Source organism: Mesitornis unicolor, unplaced genomic scaffold (assembly GCF_000695765.1).
Source record: "Mesitornis unicolor isolate BGI_N332 unplaced genomic scaffold, ASM69576v1 scaffold20792, whole genome shotgun sequence".
Taxonomy (NCBI): domain Eukaryota; kingdom Metazoa; phylum Chordata; class Aves; order Mesitornithiformes; family Mesitornithidae; genus Mesitornis; species Mesitornis unicolor.
Genome location: NW_010168782.1, coordinates 21,495 through 44,077, shown reverse-complemented (window position 1 = coordinate 44,077; position 22,583 = coordinate 21,495). Strand labels below are relative to the sequence as shown.

At 36.6% G+C, this 22,583-nt stretch overlaps 1 protein-coding gene across 1 annotated transcript in view; it reads left to right on the top strand.

Annotated features, from left to right (window-relative positions):
- Positions 1–24: 24 nt before the first annotated feature.
- Positions 25–22,583, top strand: part of SLCO4C1 (solute carrier organic anion transporter family, member 4C1) — a gene marked incomplete at its 3' end in the record, with an annotated part of 33,916 nt that continues 11,357 nt past the window's right edge. Inside the window, exons 1-8 of the mRNA XM_010179153.1 lie at positions 25–247; positions 5,029–5,292; positions 11,506–11,700; positions 14,358–14,454; positions 15,357–15,478; positions 16,377–16,492; positions 16,751–16,895; positions 18,833–19,028. Of these exons, the coding sequence (XP_010177455.1) occupies positions 25–247; positions 5,029–5,292; positions 11,506–11,700; positions 14,358–14,454; positions 15,357–15,478; positions 16,377–16,492; positions 16,751–16,895; positions 18,833–19,028 (1,358 nt within the window). The remainder of the gene's footprint in view (positions 248–5,028; positions 5,293–11,505; positions 11,701–14,357; positions 14,455–15,356; positions 15,479–16,376; positions 16,493–16,750; positions 16,896–18,832; positions 19,029–22,583) is intronic.

Below are 22,583 nucleotides of genomic sequence, written 5' to 3'. Positions count from 1 at the left end.
TGGAGCTGCAAGTCTATTATCGCCATGAAGGGTGGCGGTATTGAGAACCCGGTATTCGAACCACCCAGCCCCGACCTCGGCCTCCAGTCCCAGAGGAGCCCTGCTAGGGCAGATGCTCGCGTCCCTGTAGTGGCGGAGGCTGAGGAAGGGCCCTGCGGATGGGGCCACTGTACCCCTAAGGCTCTACAGCTCTGCAACAACCCTGAGGGCTACCTGGCTGCCTACAGTCTCCTGGCTATCTTCCAAGGTAACTGGTCCCTGCCACCTTGCCCTGAGCTGCAAGCCTGCTGCTCTCCTCCTCACCTTCCTAGTGGGACCTAGTCACTGCAGGCCTTCTGCTGCCCTGGGAACATCTTGCTCTGGAGCTGCAGGGGAAGTCGGGCAGGAGCCTGGGTTGGGGAATGCCGGAGACGAGTGGTGGTGATAGGTGATAACAGGCAGGGTTTCTCCAGCTGCCTGTGTCTGGTGCTGCTGCTGGAGAGGCAGCTGCCTGTGTCTGGTGCTGCTGCTGAAGAGTGACAGTAGTGGCTTCATTAGGGGAAGAAAGTACACTAGTGCCCTGGATAGGGAAGTTGCTCATACGGTATTACTGTGTAATTCATTATTGTTCCTCCTCCTCTTCTATTTCTGCCTACATTTTTCGTCACTGCGAAGTCCATAGCCCCATCAGCTTTATGCTTCATGTTCTTGTCTATACTGTGTCACCCTTGGTCACAGGGAAGTAGTGCTCCATACGTTCCTTGAGACGTATGAGTTGGGGAATAAAACACGTGATATAAACCAATAGACAAAACTGTAGTGCCCTATGATGTGCTTTGCCAATTAAAAAATGTAGCTTGGGACTTTGTGTAATTAGGATGGCTTTGAAAAAGATCTGGTTCTGTTCTGATCCCAGTGCAGCTATCTTGCTAACGTGTAACTAATGGCTTAATTTAACCTTGTGGGGAATCTGAAGTTTAATTTGCTTTTAGTTTCTGCTGTTCAGCTTCAGATACTCTTGTTTGTATTTTGGGCTTCCTGTAACAAGATTTGTTAGGGCCTTGGAAAGCCTTAGGCTTAGAAAGTAGTAATAATGGCTGAGGTGGAGGGAAAGCATTAGTGTACCAAATGTACAAACTTTGGGTTTGTAAAGCTTAGATATTTGTCTGTCAAATTCATCTATTGGATTAATGCTCAGAACCCTTCAACTTTATTGGACTAGCTAGGAAAGAAAACTCTGTTTCCTGAAAAATTATGAGACTTTAAAGCTTATCCTTGTTGCTCATAAAGAATAAGACTGCTGTAGAGGGGTAAGGGAAGATGTGGAAGAAGAGATTTAAGTGCTAGAATGCAGTCTATGCCCAAGACATGTTGAATATGGATGGCTGTGTTCCTGCCTGGAACCACACTGAGGTAACTGAGATGGTCTTAGGAGAGCTGAGGAGGAGGTCCTGCTTAAAACAGAAAGATCTGACTGCTACCTGTGTTGCTTGGAAAATCCGTAGAAGAAACAGTGTCTTTCAAGTATGTGTTTCCATGAACTCTTTCTGATTTCAACCTGCTTATGAACTGATCTTTGCATACATGTGTTGTGTTAGAAAAGAAATATCTAGAGGGTTTTTGGCAGACCCTGTTGCTTGCTTGTATTTGAAAGGCCATGCTACAGCTGGTAGGACCAGGAGGTGATTACTGTTATAGTTGTCCTGCTGTTAGCTCAAATTTATTTTCTTTAACATAGTAAAAAGGAAAAGGAGGGGTGGGGGAACTTCTTACATAGCAGATTACAATAGCAACTAAGTAGCGGAAGACTCTTACATCATGCATATATATTTTTGCAGCTTAAGAATCAAGATAGGCAACAAAAAATTTTCCGAATGCGACACTGAAGAGTTTCAGGTTATGTTACACTAGACAAAGCATCTTGAATATTTCCAGCACTTCTAAGTTTGCTACAGCAGTATTTCTTAAAATCCAGTTTGCTATGCTGATATGACAACCTGCTCAGCTGAAGAAATTCAGTATAATTTAAATTTTATCTCTTAGTAGTAGTGTGGCTAAGTTCTCAGTCATAAAAAGGTCTTGTATCATAAAGATCCCTGTCCCTTTAGGGTGCTATGGGTGTTGATTTTGCCACTGTTATTGAACTGTAGATGTATGCCAGACCTCAGAGAGGTACCTATTGGATCTAGTCAGATTTAGGGCCTTAATGTAAGGTAATGTCTGATGCTTGTTTTGAAAGCTGATGTAGGCATGACTAGTGTAGACCTCATTGCATTCTTACTTATATGTTACCTGGATTTTCTGAAAAAGTGCCTTTCTTTTGGCTAGGTCATAGAAAGGAAATTGAACACTGAAGACTCATGTTTCAACTCTTCTTGAGAAGCAGAAAAAACAAGACTAATTTTCAGTCAAGAAATTCAATGCTGCATGTGAAAGTTTGCAAAAATACTTAGGTCTTGCAGCTTCAGAGTTTAGATAAAAGCACACCAAACACAACCAGGATTTTGAAGTTTATATGAGCTAGAGTACAGACTCTAACTTTAGGTCTAATTATTTAATTTACTCTCCAAATTACAAACCATCACTGAGGAAGACAAAATATATCTATAAAACTTGCTGATGCTAATGTGCTTCTAGGAAAGAATAATGAAATAATCCTTAACACACTTTTGATGTATATATGTTACGTATTTTGAACATATAAGTGAACATAGTAGGTAGTTATCTGCAGTGACCTGGTACAGGTATGTAGATTTTTTTATGTGTGTTTTTAATTGAAGGGATGTATTTCAAGTACTTAGAAGATTCCAGGCGAAACTTAACTCTTAATTTCGGTCTGTTTCTGTTTCATGTACATGTGAAACCTGTATTTCCAGAATAGTGAACACTTCTCCATGTAGAACATGGTTACATGACTAATACCTGCTTTCTTTATGGCACTAAGAGTTGCATAAATTATTGCATCTTGTATAATAACTAGATATGCTGCAGTTCATAGCCATAGTAGCAAACAAGGTAGAACTTATCCCACTATCTTGAGTACAAGAAGGACTGTTTATTCCTCCCACTAGTAATAATTTTATTTAACAAAACAACAGAACCACTGGTCCAGTCTAAGTGGTCTGAAAACTTTGTGGATAACACTAATATTTTATACCCTGATTAGACTTGTTACTGGAATGACTTTAATTTTTTTTTTTTTTCTTAAAGGGTGTTTGCAAACCACTGCTTTAAAGCTATCATAATTAGAATAACTGTAGAGCATGTTTTTTTGTTAAATGAATGGAGAAAAAAATACATTCTTGCTTTTCATTAGAGCAAATGAAGTTGGTTTATGATTAGTCTGGATTTTTTTAGGTCAGTACACACTGTACTTTAACTTCTAACAGATGTAGCAGTACAGTAAGGTTTTGGATAAGAATAGTTAAATGAATTGGAAATTATTTTTTAAGTGTTGAGAAGTCCTTGTAGGATTTCTTTTTCAGGTCAAGTTAGTATCAGCCAGGTTCTATCTTTGCTGAGGAGACTTCAGTGATTATGCTGCCACTTATCACGTCTACATTTTTTTTGCATATGAAATATAACTATTCAATAAAGCTAACTGTAAAGTTTTGTGGCTTTTAAGTTGCTGTCTTTAATTTACAAAGACAATGTCTTCTGTTCCCTTAATCAATCTGCCGTATAGCACACCTACTTCATATGAATGTTTTAATGCCTTAGTAAATGTTTGAAATGCTGGCAAATGGAAGAACTTGTTCATTCCTTCATGCTAGTATTGTTCTTTGGTCAATGTTTCCTAAAAATAAAATAAGAAAGCTGCCAAATCTATAAATAATGGCAGTGGAGTAACACCTGAATGCTTCTGTTAGTCCCACATGGATTTAAGTGTGGTGGTTAGATTTAATAAAAAGGCCATAGTAGAGTATTAGAAAATTAAGACTGTGTCAAGAGCTGCCTCCTTATAGAAAGCTGAAGTGGTAAATTATGGTGGGGACTGTACTGATGTGCAAATAGCTGATCGATAAGATTTCCAGGTTTGTTTCTTTATTTAATATGTAGAGTACTCTAGGCAGATTGGTTGAAGTTCAGCCTGGTTAGTTGAGCTTCTGGATGGTGCAATGCTTGTTGAAAACTAATTTAAAACCATTGCTGCCCTTCTGCTCTGGTCTTGGAATGACAGTAGAGAATCATGTTTGAATTTTAGAATGAGTAAGTATAACTGTAGGGCCTGTGTCATGACAGGTGCTCATCAGTCATCTGTGAGGTTACAGAACTCTTAATTTTATTTGCAGCTTCATTTTATGTGCAGCCGAGCACAGGGTAGTTAGACTAACATGTAGATGTCTGACAGTGTTACTTCTTTTGAATCAGTTTTTTCCAGTTTGTCTGTGCCTCAGAGCAGCATATGCAAGGCCTTTTCTCTAGGTTGTATGATACTTCTGCTGCAGGGCAAACTTTTTTCTCAGTTAAAGTAAATCACCTCAGTTGCTCTGAAACAGTTGCAAAGTATTTTTAAATAGCTTCACACCCTTTGTATTATAGGGAAGGATGTCTGTTCAAAAGCCTTATTGTATCTTGTTTTTGTAATGGCAGGGGGGAAATTATGCTGGTTTGACAATCATGATTTGAAAGCTGCATCCTGAACTTGCTTCAGCTGTAGCTTGTATTCTAATTCTATTCATAACCTTGACTAATTATGACACTGTTATGCATTCCGGTTGAAATTTGTGTGCGCTTCAAAGTGAATCTGGAACCTTAATACATGAGCATGGTTTGAGGCGTGGTATTTTGCTGGCTTAATACTTGAGTGTTGAATCTTTGAGACCCACAGGAGAGAACAAAACTGAATAAGCCCTGTGTAGTTTGGCTGGCTTAAGCTGACACTATATCAATCCACTGTATACCTGGATTTTAAGGCTAATAAACACCTTAAAATGTAGCTTTGTAAGTATATTCATTTTAGACCTTCTGTCACACAATAGTAAGTTTGCCCTTGCAACTCTATTGCAATAAAGTAATCTTTGACTAATTATCTCTCCTTCTTTTTAGGTACTGTGGTAAATGGCCTAATTAACATTAGTATTTCAACAATTGAGAAGCGTTATGATTTGAACAGTTCCCTCACTGGCTTAATCTCTGCAAGCTATGACATTGCCTTTTGTATGTTATCACTCTTCGTATCTTTCTTTGGAGAAAGAGGGCACAAACCACGATGGCTTGCTTTCTCAGCATTTATGCTAGGACTGGGCTCACTTACATTTTCCTTACCACACTTCAGCAGTGGAAAATACCACTATGGAGCTAAATTTGAAGGTAAGCTTATCCTTATGTTTTGAAAGTTATTTAAGAAAAGAAATCTCTATAGCAACTTGATACAACCGTTAATTTGATACAATGTAGTTAATGTCTGTCAATTCTAAAAATAGGGTATTATCACTTACCTTGAAAATGAAATGATTCTTTCAAATCTGTAAGTTCAAGACCTGTGAAGGTTGGAACACAGTGAACTTTTTCAGAAGAGATTTGAGTGTCAATATCAATATCTTACACGTAAGCAACATTTGAATAAAATACTTATTTTGGCTTGCATTGATGAAGGCAATAAAAATTGACTTTGAATAAAAAATGATCTGACATTGTGTATACGAATGCAAGTTAGGTCAATGATGCAGAATAAATGTTAAAGGAAAACTCATAGACATACTGTCTTGTTGAAAGGTGAATACATGTTGCAGTTCTCTTGGGTTTTGAACTATTAAATGCAACTTGAGTAATTCATTAACAAGTTACACTAAGTTCTTCTAAAATATTGAATAAAACTTGTGAACTTCGTTGAAATAAAGAAGGAACATGCAGTACTGAACTATACTGAAGAAAGCAATAGTGAAATTGTAGGAGTAGCCAGCTCTCAGGTCTTGAGTATCTTTTCTCATAAAACAAGACCTTAACTGCAGTGTGCTTAGTGCCAACTATTTTCATCTCAACTTAGTGGCACACCTGTAACCTGTTAATAAAGAAACATCCAGATATCTTTAAAGCAGGATGACTTAATATTTTAGGATTGTCTTAATTGTTATTGCAGTGTTTAATCAGATTTATGCCTTCAATGACTAAGCATATTAGAGTGCTAGCTAAAAAAAATCAGTAGCTACTAAGCAATCTGATGGAAGGTTCCCAGTCTTCTGGTTTTTGATTCTCTAATTAATGTTAATTATGTCACACACATCCATAGACTGTCCAGGCATCAACCATTAATTAAATAACTTTGGTAAGCCATTGTTCCCTATCTAATAAATGAGGATTTGAGGCAGAAGTTAATTGAACTTTTAACTAAACAATGCCAAAAGAAAAAACTCTTCAGTGTTTAGAAGCTATTACTTCTTTCCCCTTAGTAAAGGGGCAATAGCTTACTTGCTCCTGGTTATGTTACAGTCCCATTTCTTTACAAGTTAAGTTTCAGTATTACACTCCTTACTTAACTAATATGGAAGGGGAACTGAATTTATTACAAAAAATTCCAACCTGATTGCATTCTTTTGTTTAATTGAAACAAGATACTGACAGGGTGGGAGTGTAGCCCACTATTGAAATGGATCTTTCCGCCTCCTAACAAACTTGGTTGAAGTCTCAAAGAATCTGTGACTGTTTCATTGAACATCTGTCACTTAATTCACCATTAAAGGTGATGCAGGTGTTGAAGTCCATGTTCTACATGGACTTTTGAAATCTAAAAGCTGTAAGGAAAACTTTAAATGGAATGCATGCTTTCTTCTCCATGGCACTGCAAGCTGACTGAATTCATGCTGTTCTGACTGCTGTAATGCAGGTAAATAACCTGTGGCTGTAGTGAGCAGATTTAAGGGCTTAAACTGACTTAAAGAAAACACTGTCAAAGATAAACGACTACAGAATGCAGGGAGTGTCTGCACCATGACAGTTTTGATGTAAATCTGCAAGTACTGTGCAATGGCATCTTTTACCAGTTAAGTTAACCACAGTATGTAATTTTATAAGATGTCTGGTTAGCTAGTTCTGATGTTGAGGAAGCCTCTTAACTATACATTTATTTGCAGAATTTATTAGCACCACACTCCAAAAACTTTCCTTATGTTTGAATGAGTAGTTTATAATTGGGAGTAAACCCCTATTTGATGCTTTGTATTAATATCTACTGCCTAGTTTATTTTTAAACAGTTCCTAGTTAGTTACTTGATTATTTATATTCAACTGTTACATATAAGTAGAGTGATTTTCATCTTTAGGGTAACTTCAAAGTGTAGTTCAGTACAATATTTATTATGGCTGCCAGGTTAATTAGTAGATACAGTCTGGAATACAAAATACATCTAACCTCCGGTATAAAGTTTACAGACTTTCTAGAACCTATTGTTTTACCTTGAGATATTAATTTAATTTTATTCTGAGTATATACATATACTCTACAAAACTATTACCCATGTAAATATTTAACGTAGTAACACTCTTTAAAAATAATTTAATCAATTTCCTATTGAAAGATGAGCTAACCAATGGTCTATTTACAGACATCTTTAGCCACAACAAGCATGTCTTGTCTAATCTCCATAAAGGCTTTTAACTCAAATTTATAACCTAAATGTATCCAGTAATTTGTTCAGATTACTTTTTTACTTTTCAAAGGGTCTTCAGTGTCTCAGCTGGTGTTGTTATTTGTAGTCAGGAGCTCCATCTAGTGGTTAGTTTGTAACGAAAGCATGCTACATTTGTTTACCGGTAGTTAATACAGAGGACTGTAAGAACAGCAGATGCTATGAGCAATGCACTTTTAAGTTTCTGTCTCAGATCTTACTGAAGCGTACACATTTGTAAATGGTATCTGTCACAGCAAATGTGAGATGTAGATCTTCACTTGACAGAAGGAAGATAACTTTCTTGTGAAGACAGTCAAGCATTGGAATGTTAGTCAGGGTCTTATTACTCAGCAGGGTCTTGAAATCCCCCAGTTAAGTCCTGAGCAACTTGGTCTGCATTCAGTTTTGACATTGTTGGGATTAGGAGGTTGAACTACATGACTCCATTATGCCTTTGCTGACCTTGATTATTTCACAGGCCTCTTCATTAACAGGATGTGAATGATGTCTTTGGACAAGTCTTAGCCATTTGAGTTAAAGTGTATGTAGTGTGAGTTGAGAAGAGAATTACTTGAATACCTTTCTTCAGTTCTCTGGTCTACTGGAAACTCAATTGGTGGATTAGTAATTTCAGGTCCAAGACATAGTGAGTCTTTTCAGAAGGGCAATAATTGGTCTATCTTACAAGAATATGCCAAGGACAATTAAAGACTGAAGAAGATTGTGGCATTTGGGTACTCATGGTGACAGAATATATATGATGCCAGCCTCTAATTTGAGTGTTTGTCTTGCACCATCAGTATGTCAGTGGTTTTTCTGTTGATTTTGCTCCTTGAAGAGATTACCTGGTTAGTTGAATAATAGTGCTGTTCTGTACACTGCTACGTCTATTTCTCTACACCACTTAGATGTTCTGTAATACTGTAATATCAGCCTTTAGAAACTAAGAACTTAGTTTCCATTCAGCATGTTAATTGAAGTTTTGAGTGAAGTTCTCATTCAAGACTAAAAGGGAAGACAGATTTTTAAGTTTAAATAGGAATATAAACCAAGCTATTCTTTATTTCTCACTTCTCAACTCTCTTTAAGCAATTCCCCACCCCCTAAAAGACAAAAAAAACCCCACACCTACTGGCTGCAGTTTAAGATGCAAGTAAAAGTAGTCTTAATGCTAAAGCATCTCACAATTGGTTCTGCTTTTTTGGCTTGTATGTTGCATTAGACATTCTGGAATATTTTGGCCTTTGCACAACTTGGATTCAGATAGACATGTTTAAAACATGCGAGAATGTTTATAATGACTAACTGTTGCATGGTGTTGACTTTAATGCAGTTCTGCCTTTTAAAGTGCAAGTCTAATCCACTGACTTTTAAAAGGGAAAAATGTTTAATGAGAAAAGGTAGTTGAAAGTAGTCAGCCACCCATCTTAAACTTTTCCCAGATAAATTAGACTTCCTTGATTTATGTAAAATCCAGTGTGTTTGCTCTACACCATTCTTATGAATGCAGTAAACAGGCTTGTGGATCTAATCCAGGTTAGATTTAACTTGTGTCACTTTATCAATCTGCTTAAACCTTGGACTAGTACAAGAAGGGGATGATTTGAATGGCTGAGGTAGGGAGACTAAACTGTTGCTTGGTGGTAGTTTTGACTTATGCTCATTTAAACCAATATTGTAGTTTTGTGGTAAATCATCTTTGCTTTTAAAATGTTTCTTGGAAATGTGAACCATGGCTCCACTCAGCAAGTGCATGTGTACATGCTGACTTAAAAAAAAAATAAAAAAAATTTGATAGCTAATGCAAATGAAAAGATTACAATTGTACTAAAGTGCATATTGATGGTTCTCTTAATTCTGTAGTTAGACCTGATTACATGGTGCTGAAAACAAAGTAGTATGATGACTTTCTGTCATCTCAATGTCAGGATTAATTTCCTAGGGCTTATAAATTGAAGAGCTAGGAAACTGAAAGAGGGGCTGTAATCAATTAGTTACCCAATGTCACAGGCTTTTAGATTGACATGAATTGAGGCATTGCGGGGTGGGGATGGGGATTCATGAAGAACCACTGTGTCAGAGTTTGATTGTCATTGTACATCATATGTAATCTACTTATTTCATGAAGCTATTTCTAGATCTCTAATTAGGCTGCACTTTTGTCATTTAACATAGTTCATTGCATTTTCTTGCTCTGCATTTCTTGTCTTCTGATATGTATATTTTAGCAGGATGCTATTATTTCTGTACTACAATAAAATAACTAGCTCAATGCTGTTTTAAACTTGCCTAATAGGTATTACAGGCTAACTTACATAGAAAATACCTGCAGTTTTATTTGCTGTATGTGAGTGTGTATGTTAACAAGATATTGTAGGACACGGTATCCCTCTATAGTCAGTGTTAGACAATGTTAACATAATTCAAGACTTTACTTGCTGCAGTAAAGAGGAATACTGCTAAAGAAAGCAAACTGACAATAAATGGAAAATATACTGTAAGAACTTTAATTTTCAGAGTAGTGATTCATAATAAAGTGTTCAAAATAAAGCCATGTGGCTTCAGTATAGCATTAAAATGAGAATTGTTCCTAAGTGAAAGGAATAAAAATTTTAATGACTCCTCTTCTTCAAGTAAAATTTTCCCATCAGTTTTTGTGCAACAACACTAGTCGCCTGTTACGTGGTACATGACTCCACCATCACTATAGTGCTGTTTCATCTGGAGAAAGGCATGATAAAACCCATGGATGCATTTATGATTACATCAGTGTAGACACTTCTCTTTAAGTATCTGTTGTGTGGCAAGCACTTCCTTGTGTTTTATCTCCTTTGAGCCCAAAGTGTGAACAAGCTTGACCTTTGTTTGCTTAAGTAAAAAGTGCTCTCAAATGTAAAAGGAGAAAAAAAAATGTAATAATTTTGTATTCAAGTATTAAAAAATAGTCAGTCTACCCATCTTATGGGGAAGATGTTTTCACATATTTTCTCAGTGTGGCTTGCTTCCACCAAACTTGGAGGTTTATCCTTTTCCTTAAGCTTGTATGCTCTTATGTGGAAAAACCTGGGAAGAACCATACTCTTCTTTTTAATCTTGTCACTTAGGACTGTCAGCTACTGAAAGTGCAATGACAGCAAGAGGAAGGAGAAAAGGAAACATACTCTCTTGTCTTCACTTCCTCTTTTCTCTTACTTCCTCATAGTGCCAAACATTACAGAAGTAGGTGCAACCGTAGGCTGTTCTACCTCTGCTACTTTTTTTGTGTGGGTGGATATGTACAGAGGCTTTACATTAACTTCTTGTTCTGGAGATATGGCAGTGTGTGCTCTATGAGAGACAGTGGTGTGGGTTTTAAAGGTTTGGGTTTTTTAAATTAATGTTTAGGATAACACTTCTCAAAACCTTGTATGAGAAGGGAGAATTATCTTTGCTTGTGACTACACTTTTCTCTCCAGCAGTCCAGCTTTCCTCAGGTTGTTCAGGCTGCTCTGTCACTTAAGAATGGAAGTTGTTAGTGCTGCTGAGAATTATAAGATACGAGAACAGAATGAAGTGTCTGTTACCTAGAAGTATTCACTAACCTGTTGAATGACTACTTGACAGTTTTTTGCATACATCGAGTCAATAATACTTTCAACAAGCTAAAACACTTTAATAAGGCTGTTTCATCCATTTTTCCTTCCTGATAAAGAAACAAAACCCAAGCCATGATAATATTTCTTTTGGGGGATATGATATTATTGAAAGTCAGGGCACTGTCATATAGTACTTGTATGTTAGTAGTTCTGAAAATTAAAATAGGAGCCTGGCACTAACAGCACTTCATATGTAGTTTAGCTTTCAGTATGGGCTTATTTTCAGTTGGACTGTGAGCTGGATAACAGAATTTTAAAGCCTTGCCATATCTGTCTTTCAGATACATGTCAAATTCCAGGAACAAGTTCTGCTAACTTCACTTGCAATGCCAGTATGAAGTCTTCACTTCCCAACTATCTGTATGTCTTTATCCTGGGACAGCTGCTGCTGGGAGTTGGAGGAACTCCACTATATACTTTGGGTACAGCTTTTATTGATGATAGTGTCCCAAAACACAAGGCTTCCCTTTATATAGGTAACTCTTAAAACTGCTTATAACATGTTGTCTAGATTATAGACTGCAATGCCTTACAAATGCATTTATGAATTCCTCTAATTAAATCAATCTTATAATTGTTTACTTATCTGCATAAAGCACAGTAATTTATACAGAAACACAAGTTAGTCATTAGTCTACTCTAAATGTCAAGTCTATTCAAGAGCTATTTTGCAGAGCATGGTAAGGCTACTTTCTGTACTTCTGCAGTTTTTTCATGTCAGTAACTGAAAATCATTAAATGGCTAATGTAGCTTGCCTGTTAGCAAAAGAATTAGTTGTAGCAAAACTTTAGTTTTTGTTGTCAGAGGTATTGAAAGCTACTGTGTATCAGGTCAGTAGCCACACTTTACTGCATCCTTTTAGCAGCTTTATTTGCCTTTTAACGGTAGGCTGTTGCCTCAGTGCAGGGACTGTGTATCAGTGCAGGCACTGTGTATCAAGTAATCAGTGCAGTTCTCTAGCCACATATAAATTTGGCACTTCAGGAGGGAATACTGGAAGTACCTTTTCTTAATTGAATGTATAGGAATTGCCTAGAAACACAGAGAATGTTTGTCTTACTGTGGGATTCCTTGAAACCTAAGGTATTTCTTAGCAGTGGTTTTGGATCTTTCCAGTCAGCATTTTCTATCTTATGTCCTTTTTACTGCCAAGATCATTGCAGTGTAAGTGTGTTTTCTGTAAGTATGAAGAGATTCTCTCTTTTCCCCATGTTAGGTGTAAGCTGGTAACTGTAACTTGCCTGGAGGAATTCAAAGCATCTTAGATTCCTGGACTGCTTTCCAGACTACATCAATATTTTATGGGGCAAAATTAAAATAATTATTTATTTGCATACAATTCTTGCTTAATTGTCCCAGGCAAGCCATTTGATTTGATGTGAAGAAATAAAATAGTTGCATATACTAAATATTAAATAACAAAGACAGCTTTTATTATTGCTGTACCCTTATACTGAGAAGATTGTTATACTTTCTTCTTTTTTCTTTTTTTTTTTCTTCCCCTGAGGCCAGTAAAAGAAATAGAGCAGAGCTCGGGTTGTCTGCATGATTAGGGGATCAGTAGGTGGCCTGAAAATGCACAGGAATGGTGTCAGTGTTCATACTTAAAATGTACCAGAACAATACAATAAATTAATGCTTGTGCAATCTTCTGACGACAGCTGAGTGCAGAACAGTGTATTCTGCCTAATATAATGAAACTAGAAGTTTCAGGTAGCTACTTTTTTTTTATGCAGTGTATTAAGGATTTTAAAATATATTGTGTTGCTTTGCCTAATGCAAAAAGGTTGGGCAAGGCAGCAAAAATATCCAAACCCCAAAATTTTCAGCTAGTGTCTGTAAATAACTGCTAGCATCTTAGACTATAAGCTTGCAACTTGAAAGATGGTAGTTTCTTTTCTGAAACTGAGTGTGATTTCATGAGGACTGCTCTCCTCTTGCTGAACTGAGGCATCTACATCTAAAGCCAATGAAACGTTACACATTTCAAAATGATAATGTAAACTGAATGGTTTGTAGGAGGATATAGGCACCTTCCCGGCTAAGTCTGAAGTTCTGTAGGATGGATGTGGACTTCATTCCAAAAGATCCTATGACTATGTCCTTTTTTTCAAAAAACAGGAAAACCTGGGATATGTCAACTCTATATTTACTTTGACTTACTGATACTTGAGTGTCCCCTTCTGTGTCCCTTCCCACTCTTGCAACCCTCCCAACCCTTCCTTCCCTGATCATTCCTTCTTTCTGTCTGAATTGAGTGAAATAATACTAAATACTCAGGATCCAGGCACTTTGGAAACAAATGAGAAATCCAGATTATTCGACCTGGGGAGATGCATTGAATATCAGCAGTAAGGGTGCATGTCTTACCCATTATTTAGATAGATCTGGATACTATTAGTTATAAGCCTTTATCGGCAGAGACAGGGCTCCTGCCAGCAGTGTTAAAGTGTCACAGAAATCTAGCTGGTAGGGCAGGGAGAAAGCATATTGTAACATCAAGAAAGTCTTGTCCCAAAGCCAAAAAAATTATAAATGGATAAACCTAAGAGTGCTCTTTAGTAGGATATGGCTACACTTGCAAATTTGGAGTGGATTTTTTTTAAACTGTCAGGAGCTGTTAAGAACCCTATTTTAAGGCTCATTTCAATAAACAGAAATGCATATTATTGAGTTCTCAATGAACTCAAATTACTCCAGTCAAAAGTTTTAATGGAACCCTGGATTCTGGTCTTAAGAGATGTATAAACAAACTTAAGAATGGGGAGAAAAAAAACCTAAAGAAGACTGGACTTGTACTACTAACAACTGCTCATAACTTCACTGCAGAAACCTTTTTCAGAAGCAAGCCTGTACCTGTAGGCACAAGATGTGCAGAAGTCAATGTAATAATGCATAAAGATGCTGTCAGTGAAGTGTTATTTGTGAACCTCAGAGTTGCAGCTTTTAATAAGAACTGCAAATTTTCTTAGCAAGGGACAAGGACAAATTTAGTCTGCTATGATAGTCAAATTAATGACAGTGAAAGAACAGGTTGAACTACAGAAACCATTTGGTCTGAAATGGATTTAGGGTTTTTTTAAAAGAAAGATTTAAAAATGTATGGTGAACTTGATGTATTTTCTCTTCTAGGAATTGGCTATGCCATGTCACTGCTGGGTCCTGCTATTGGTTATGTCTTAGGAGGGCAGCTACTTAATATTTATATTGATATCCAGATCCCAGAAAGGCAAGATACAACTTAAGTCTTTTGTTTTCTATTTTGTTTTCTTAATTCTTATTAAAATATTCAGCTTTTCTCCATGTGGGGAGTAGGAATTGTAAGGAGTGCGCTTATTTGGCAGATACTGCATTTTCAAGAGCTTTTTTAACTTTATAACAAGTTACATTCATAAGGGCATCTAGCAAGTGAGTTACTTCCCACAGTGAGTAGTGACTTCATTGTATATGAAAGTCTCTCTATAGTGCAAATACTTAGTTGTAGCTATTTTAGAGTGGATTAACAGAAGATGATTTGATTAGTTGATCATTTAGTGTTAGATTGCAGCTATCGCTTTCTTATGCAGAAAGTTTCCCTGAGGTGAAATATGACGATTAGGATATGTCTACTGGCCTCCTGGGGAAGAGCTTGCAAGAAAATCTATCAGTTGAGTAATAGTCCACTACTCAAAAGATAATGTTATAAATTGTACTACTGTCCAAACCAACAACTTAACTTTTTTTTTTCCAGTGTTTTAGGGACTTTGGATCAATGCAGTAGCATTCTGAACATCTGTATTGGCTTTCACATAAATCAGTGTTTAAGAAGATTCTTTCTAAAAACAGCTTTTCCAGTATCTTAGTAATACTGCTGAATCTTGAAATCAGGGCGAAATAGTGGCCTTTAAATCAAAATGAATTTGAATGAGTTTTGAAAGCTATTTTTGATAGAATGTAGTAGTATAATAGAGTTGATGAATGTGCTTTAAACAAGCAAATGATAAACTTGATACATGCAGAAGACAAGAAAATTACAATAATGAAAGGAGCTTTGTTAAATCAGTATTAAAAAAAATTCCATCTCACTGACACATGAAACTACTGATTTGAATTCATGAATGGTAAACCTGCTTTTTCCAAATTATTTTTCAGTACAAAGATGGATCAAGATGACCCACGTTGGCTTGGAGCATGGTGGATAGCATTCCTTGCATGCTTTCTTGCAATTTGGCTTCTTATAATACCTTTTTCATGCTTTCCAAAATTCCTACCAGGTAAATATTTAACAATAATGGGCTAGTTTGGAAGAGAGATTTGTTTGTACTTGTGGGTTATAGGCTACTGGACTGAGTGACTGATTCCTCTTTGACACTGTTTCTTAGTTAACTCTCTTTTGCTAAAACCTGGTGATAAATGCCTTGTTTCCAATATACAGGTTTTAAAACAAGGCAAGTGGGCTAGAGAGAGGATCTGGTGTACATGGTGATGTATGGTAGGACTGGAAACAGGTAGAGCATGGAAACTGTTGGTTAAAGTTCAGAAGATGCTTGCAGCACAGAACCCAGGACTGTGTTTAAAGCTGCTATGTTATCCATCAAGAATCATAAGGAAATTCCTTTGACTTAACTCATGTACTGTTGTCTTTAACTCTGTTGCCTTGTTGTCTGGAGTGTAATAAGGCATGAATCAAAGTATCCCAGAGCGGTCTTCTGAAAAGAATAATTTTAATATTATATCTATTCTGGCAGTATTATCTAGGAGTCCCTTGGAAGAACATCTAAAGCAACTTGCTATGCTTATCTGGAAAGAGAAGTGATGAATAAAAAGAAAACAATGAAGTAGGAAACTGGGAATCATGTAAGGAAATAAAAAAAATAATAAAAATTGAGTGGACTTCAGGATAGTTTGACATTATTAAGATATTCCTGATAATATCTTCTTACAGCCAAGGCCTTCCAATGGAAGCGTGATGCTTTCAGCCAAATTCTTCTTTCTGCAGCAATATATTATTGGATTTCTTATGAATCTGTACCGATAAAATATTGAAGACAACTTACAATGGTCTGAGCTAGTTTTCTGAAGAAAAGGAAACACTAATATTGATTCTTTTTTCTGACTTCAAAAGCACTAGTATTCAATGTTTTAAATGTCAATAAATATGCCCATTTGTAGGAACAGCAAAAATACAAGCTGAAAAAATCTCAGAAACCCATAATGATGGAAGTGAGGTGCTTGTTGAGACCAAGAATATTGGAAGAAGTTTTAAAGACTTTCCCATGGCTCTCCTGGTAAGGAAATATTGATATTCTGAGAAATGAAATTCATTTTCTGGTAATACACAAGTGTTTAGAAAGGTAGCTGCTGCTTTAATTGTGTTGTGATAGGAAATTCTGCAGTGCTACTGGTAATTTAATGTATGTTCATTTTGTTAATGCTTAAGACTGTTAAAGCAAGAAAAGCATGTTATTGAAGTTCAACATGAGTTCTAGTTTACATTGTATTACAATGAACCAATTTCCTGAGTGTTATGCTAATTTACCCCTTAGATCCTGTTGAAGAATCCAGTGCTTATGAGTCTAATAATAGCCAGTTCTTCAGAAGCATTAGTTGCCACTGGCTTTGTCACATTTCTACCAAAGTTTATAGAAAATCAGTTTGGAAAGACATCAAGTTTTTCAGCAGTTCTTGGAGGTAATGTGACTTTTCATTTTTAAATCTTAAATATATTGTGTTGAACATGTCTTTAACATTATAATTGGAAGCTTATATAGGCATCTTGTATTTGTCTGAGGTATTTGTAAATATACCTAAGTGAAATGCAGTTTCACAGCAGAAGCAATATTTCTATATTATTCTTGCCTGCCATATGAAAACTCTAGTATTTAATTCATCAGGAGTGCAAATTTGCTCATTGTCTAAGTTCAGAAGACTTGATACTCATATTCTCATAAAGTATGAGAATTTTATGTGCTGCTGAAACTGTAATTTATTTCTTTGTTATTCTTGGTGAAAAATACTTGATTTTCCTCATTTTAAAATCAGCAAAAGGTGCATTAACCCTTAGTCTCTACTAAAAGAAGTAAGATGAAAGGCAGCTGGAAAAAAGCAGTGCTTACCTCAAGTAATGGGTTGACTTTGCCGTTCCCTTAAATTCTACTATAACGTTAAAATGATAGCTTACAATAAAATGTAATAATCAGAATATATTATAAAACCATTGTGTAACTCCTTCTATAGTTGGCTTACTGTCTCATTCCTATTAATTGATATGTGGAAGTAATAGAACAGGAGAAGGCTATGAAAAGCTGAGTATTGGAGACACAAGTAGGAAAATCTGATGGAAGAGCTGCAATGGCTAAGGTCACATGATTAACTCTGATACAGTTACTTCTGAAAAACAGCAACCAGATCAAGACAGATAGACTGGCAGATGCTTGCAATATGGCAGATATTTCTGGAACACGTCTTGCTAAGTTACTTCAGATGTATAGTGATGCAATATAAGCATATGCTAGTTGAAGTGTTCTTTCTCCAACAGGAATATGTTTGAGGGAGACTTTCTGAATGACTTACTTTCCTGGATAATACTAGATAGTATTGTCACAGTTCAGACATCATTGCTTCAAAACAAAGTATCTGCAAGTTGTACATAGAAATATATTGGAGTACATGCCCAATTGTTAAACAGTAATGAGCAGCGAAGTGGAAAACAGTTCCTTTTTTTGTCTGTAGGATTTGTCTGATTTTTTTTTTAATTTGAGCTGAAAATATTGATAGTGTTAATCAAATGTACAGCTTTAAAGAAGTGCCTACACTAATGCTGAAAGCTTGCTGTGCCTGAACTAATGTTTAGCTACCTAGTCTGTGTTGTAAATGACCACGTTAACTATTTAAACTACTTATGACTATGGGTGTCTGCTGCCTGTGCAATTCTGCCACTGTACCTGAACTGTCTTTAAAATTAGTCTCTGGTCAGTACAAATTACACTGAGTTCTGTGCTGTATTGTAGACCAGCCTTATAAGAATACTCAGTTATATATCTGGAGTCTTAACAGTGTAAAAAATAAAAATATAAATAAATTAAAAAATCATGTACTGTATTGACTATGACAGCAACACTGACCCACTGATCTACATTTTTATTTAATCCTTTCATAGATGACTTATTGTATCTTGTGCTGTCTCTTGCATAATAATGATTACGTTCTCTTATTAAAAAGTTCATAACACAAATGTATAGCAAAGAATATGGAAATGTGAAAAAAACACTGAAGCAACGAATGAACATTTTCTGCTTTTGTGAAGCAACATACTGGTATGCAGAGATTACTGGCCAGCATGTAGCATTCTTAAATCTAGTTTTGCTGTGTTGAACTTGGGTTTTGGACAACTATAAATTATGTTGTCAAGTTGAAATTCTGAAAAGGCTAAAGATAATGTAAGGATAGAATGTATTACTCGTGAACAAATTCTGGTAGAACGGTTTGAAAATGACATCACATGGACTGCATCTTAAGATCCAGGTAACTGTTGCGGTTTTTTTCTTAACTTAAAATTGCACTCTAAATTACTTCACTAATTATATATTGCATTTTTGTGTAATTGCTGGTGTCTTGTTTTCCTCTAGGGCTTGTATTAATTCCAGCAGCAGCACTAGGCCAAATCATAAGTGGCATCTTGGTTTCCAAGTGCAAAATGGATTGCAAAAGCATAATCAAGTTCACGATAGGCACTTGTTCAGTGGCCTTACTATTAAACACAGTGTTTTTATTTGCTAAATGTGGGAATGAACCTTTCGCAGGTGTCTCTGAAACATATGATGGGTAAATATACTTTAATGCACTCTTGGGGTTGGTGTTAATGTTTAAAATAACCTACATCACATAATACAAAAGATTGTCATATTTTGCCTTTATGTATGAAACTGAAATGTTTCATTGAACTCTAAAATCTTGTTCTTGGAACCTTTATGTAATAGGTGATAAGGAAAATGGTATAATGCATTGCCTACAAAATGTTCTGAGCAGACTGGACCTTTTTGACGAAATATCCTAGCTTCTGTAACCATTCTAGGTATAGTAGCCATGGTGTTGACTACAGCTAATGTTCTAGCTCTGTAGAAGTAGTGTGTCTTCTGTATCTTGTTTTATTAACCAACTCTTGACAATCTGGGCAGTTTGTTCCTGGAAGGAGTCTGCCACATGCAACAGTTTCATGAGAGAGCACTGAGGTACACAGCAACTTAAACTGATGGCAGTTTTTTCCCCCTAGAAAAGCAATGATGTTATTGTAGCATCAGGTTCTAGCACATCTAAGCCTCCATTACAAAGAAAGATTTCTTTTTTTTCTGGCTAAAATGGTTGATAGAGGTAGAAATTTAATGCAAAAAAAGCATAGCTTAGTGACCCAAATTGAAAAATAAAATGGGGGAACTAACACAGTTAACTGAAACATAATAAAAAATATTTTTGGCTAACATGTATAGGAAAGACTCTAAACATATAATGGGTAAATAAGTAAAAAAGTATATACTCTTCTTCCCCTTGAACAACACAACTCTCATTCCTAATGAGAATGTCATGTCACTCATTTTTAGATATTTGTAATAATTGTAATAAAAATGCTAGTGTGAATGTTCTTCCTGCTGCTGTGAAGAAAACTGATTCTAGAAATCAGTATGGCAGTAGGAAAAAAAGTCAGAAAAGTGACACTAAAAATGAAGAAATATTAAAAATAAAAATCTGCAAGGATAACCGTTATTTAGAGTAGTCTAGACTTCTAGGTCTACTTGTAAAACTTCAACACTGAATGTATGTGATCAAAATACCAGCATAGGTACTATATTGAATAAAAGGCCCAATCATGCCTTCTTAAGGAATTAACTGTAAGATTAGTGTTTCAGTTCTTGTAGTTTTAAATTAGTGCACATTTCTGTAGCACGGGCAGTGTTTAAAAGCAGCAGGAAAGCAGCTAGATGTGCCAAAATTGTTCTCTCAGGTGGTTGGTTACTCTGTCATGAATTGACAGAGCCAGAGGAAACTCCAGGTTTATAAGGGTGTGCCTAACAGCCAGATGCTGTTGTGCAAAATAACCCTAGTAGGCTGGCAGCTAGGGACTGCTTGCTGCTATTTCAGAAAATCATAAACATGAGCAGCATGCTGTGCAACTGGGTGGATAACTAATCAATATTTTTTGTTGTGGTTTTTTTTTTTCCCCTCAAGTCCCATGTTTTAGAAAAGAGTTAAATGCTAGTATCTGTAAGTTATGCTCCAATGCATAGAAGGCCATTTGAACTTAAACAGGATGGGGAAGAGGATCTTTGCATTTTACTGACACAATAGCATGAAGTGCACTATGAAAATACAGATGTGTTGGGGTAGAAATTGGTTTTGTAGCCTCTAATGCACAAACAGGTTGGTAATACTTCTAGGAGAAAAATTATAAACTTCTAATCAACAGGCTTATATGGATTTCTGACTATTTAACATGCTTTTTGACAGACTTAAAATGAACGTGTAACAAATGAAAGAATGCAGGAAAATCACATCTTACTTATGGAGGCAACTAAGTACACAAATACCACAGAATATGAAGGCTACTGATTTTCCTGGATCCTTTAAGGGGTTCATCAGCAAACTTAACTGTCAAATACGACAATTTTCATAAAAAGTGAAGAGTGACAGGAAAGACTAACTAGATATTTTCAGTTCTCTTGTTTAGGTTAAAGTGAAAACAGCAAAACAGATAACCTCAAGTTAATTGGACAGAAATTCAGAGAGCTTGGAGGAAGCAGTGACTGAAGGCAGTCAGGCTTCCAGTTCTCTTAACAGAGTAGAAATTTAATGCTGTGAAACCTTAACTATTAAATTGTATTTCCTTTTCCAGAAGGCATACAAAATGCATAAACCAGATTTCATATGCTGGTGACTGGAAGAAAAAAATCCTTAAAGGCCAAGTTACCACTGATTATTATTACATCTTTACAACTTGCTGTATCAATTGACAGTATATTCAAAGGCCAGTGTTGACATCTGACACTTAAAACATGGCACTGCTTCAGTAACTGAAAACATGCTAGCTGTTAGCTTACTGTTGGTGCTTCAGAACTGTGAAAACTAGGGTGCAGACTTTGGTCGTGGAAAGTTTGTAATTACATAGTGAGAATCTGTATGTAGCAACTGAATACTGAAGAGATTGTGTAGAAAGTATGTGAATTTATCCGTATTTCTATACAGGTCCTATCACAGAATATTAGGAGTTGAAAGGGACCTCAGAAGATCATCTAGTCCAACCCCCCTGCCAGAACAGGATCACCTAGATCAGGTCACACAGGAACGTGTCCAGGCGGGTTTTGAATGTATGCAGGGAAGGGGACTCCACGACCTCTCTGGGCAGCCTGTTCCAGTGCTTTGTCACCCTTACAGGAAAAAACTTTTTCCTCATGTTCAGATTGAACCTCCTATGCTCCAACTTGTACCCACTGCCACTTGTCCTGTTATTGGCTATCACTGAGAAGAGCCTGGCTTCTTCCTCCTGACACTCATCCTCTACATATTTATAAACATTAATGAGGTCACCCCTCAATCTCCTCTTCTCCAAGCTAAAGAGACCCAGCTCCCTCAGCTGCTCCTCAGAAGGGAGATGCTCCACTCCCTCAGTCATCTTTGTGGCTCTGTGCTGGACTCTTCCAAGCAATCTTCTGTCCTTCTTGAACTGAGGGGCCCAGACCTGGACACAATATTCCAGATGCAGTCTCACCAGGGCAGAGTAGAGAGGAAGGACTCACCACACCCCTTCTGATACACCCCAGGATGCCGTTGGCCTTCATGGCCACAAGGGCACATTGCTGGCTCATGGTCATCCTGCTGTCCACCAACACCTCCAGGTCCTTTTGTGCCTGGCAGCTTTTCAGCCATTCCTCCCCAAGCCTGTAGCGCTGCATGGGGTTATTGCGACCGAAGTGCAATGATTATTATGATTTTATATTGTTCTTTATGTTGCGCCGTATGTATGTTCCTCCGTATGTTCCTTGATTCACTGCTACATCTTAGACTATAGTTTGGTGGACATGTGATCTGCATCAGAATAGTTAGTGACACTACTATAGTGCCAGTTCTGAAACTCATTTCCATGAAGCAGTAAGCTACTAAAATATGTAGTAATATCTTTAACAAATTTTATTAAGCTTGTGGAAGAATAACCAAGTGTTTGACACCTACTTATGCTATTGAACAAATGTTTCTGAAAAAAATTGTGAGAATGCTCTGAGAATTCACTTGGAAATTGATGCAGATTCATTTTCACAGATATTTTGAATAAATCCCTCATGGCAAACATCCCCTTTCTGTTGTAAAATAGACTAGAGGGAGTGGAGTAGG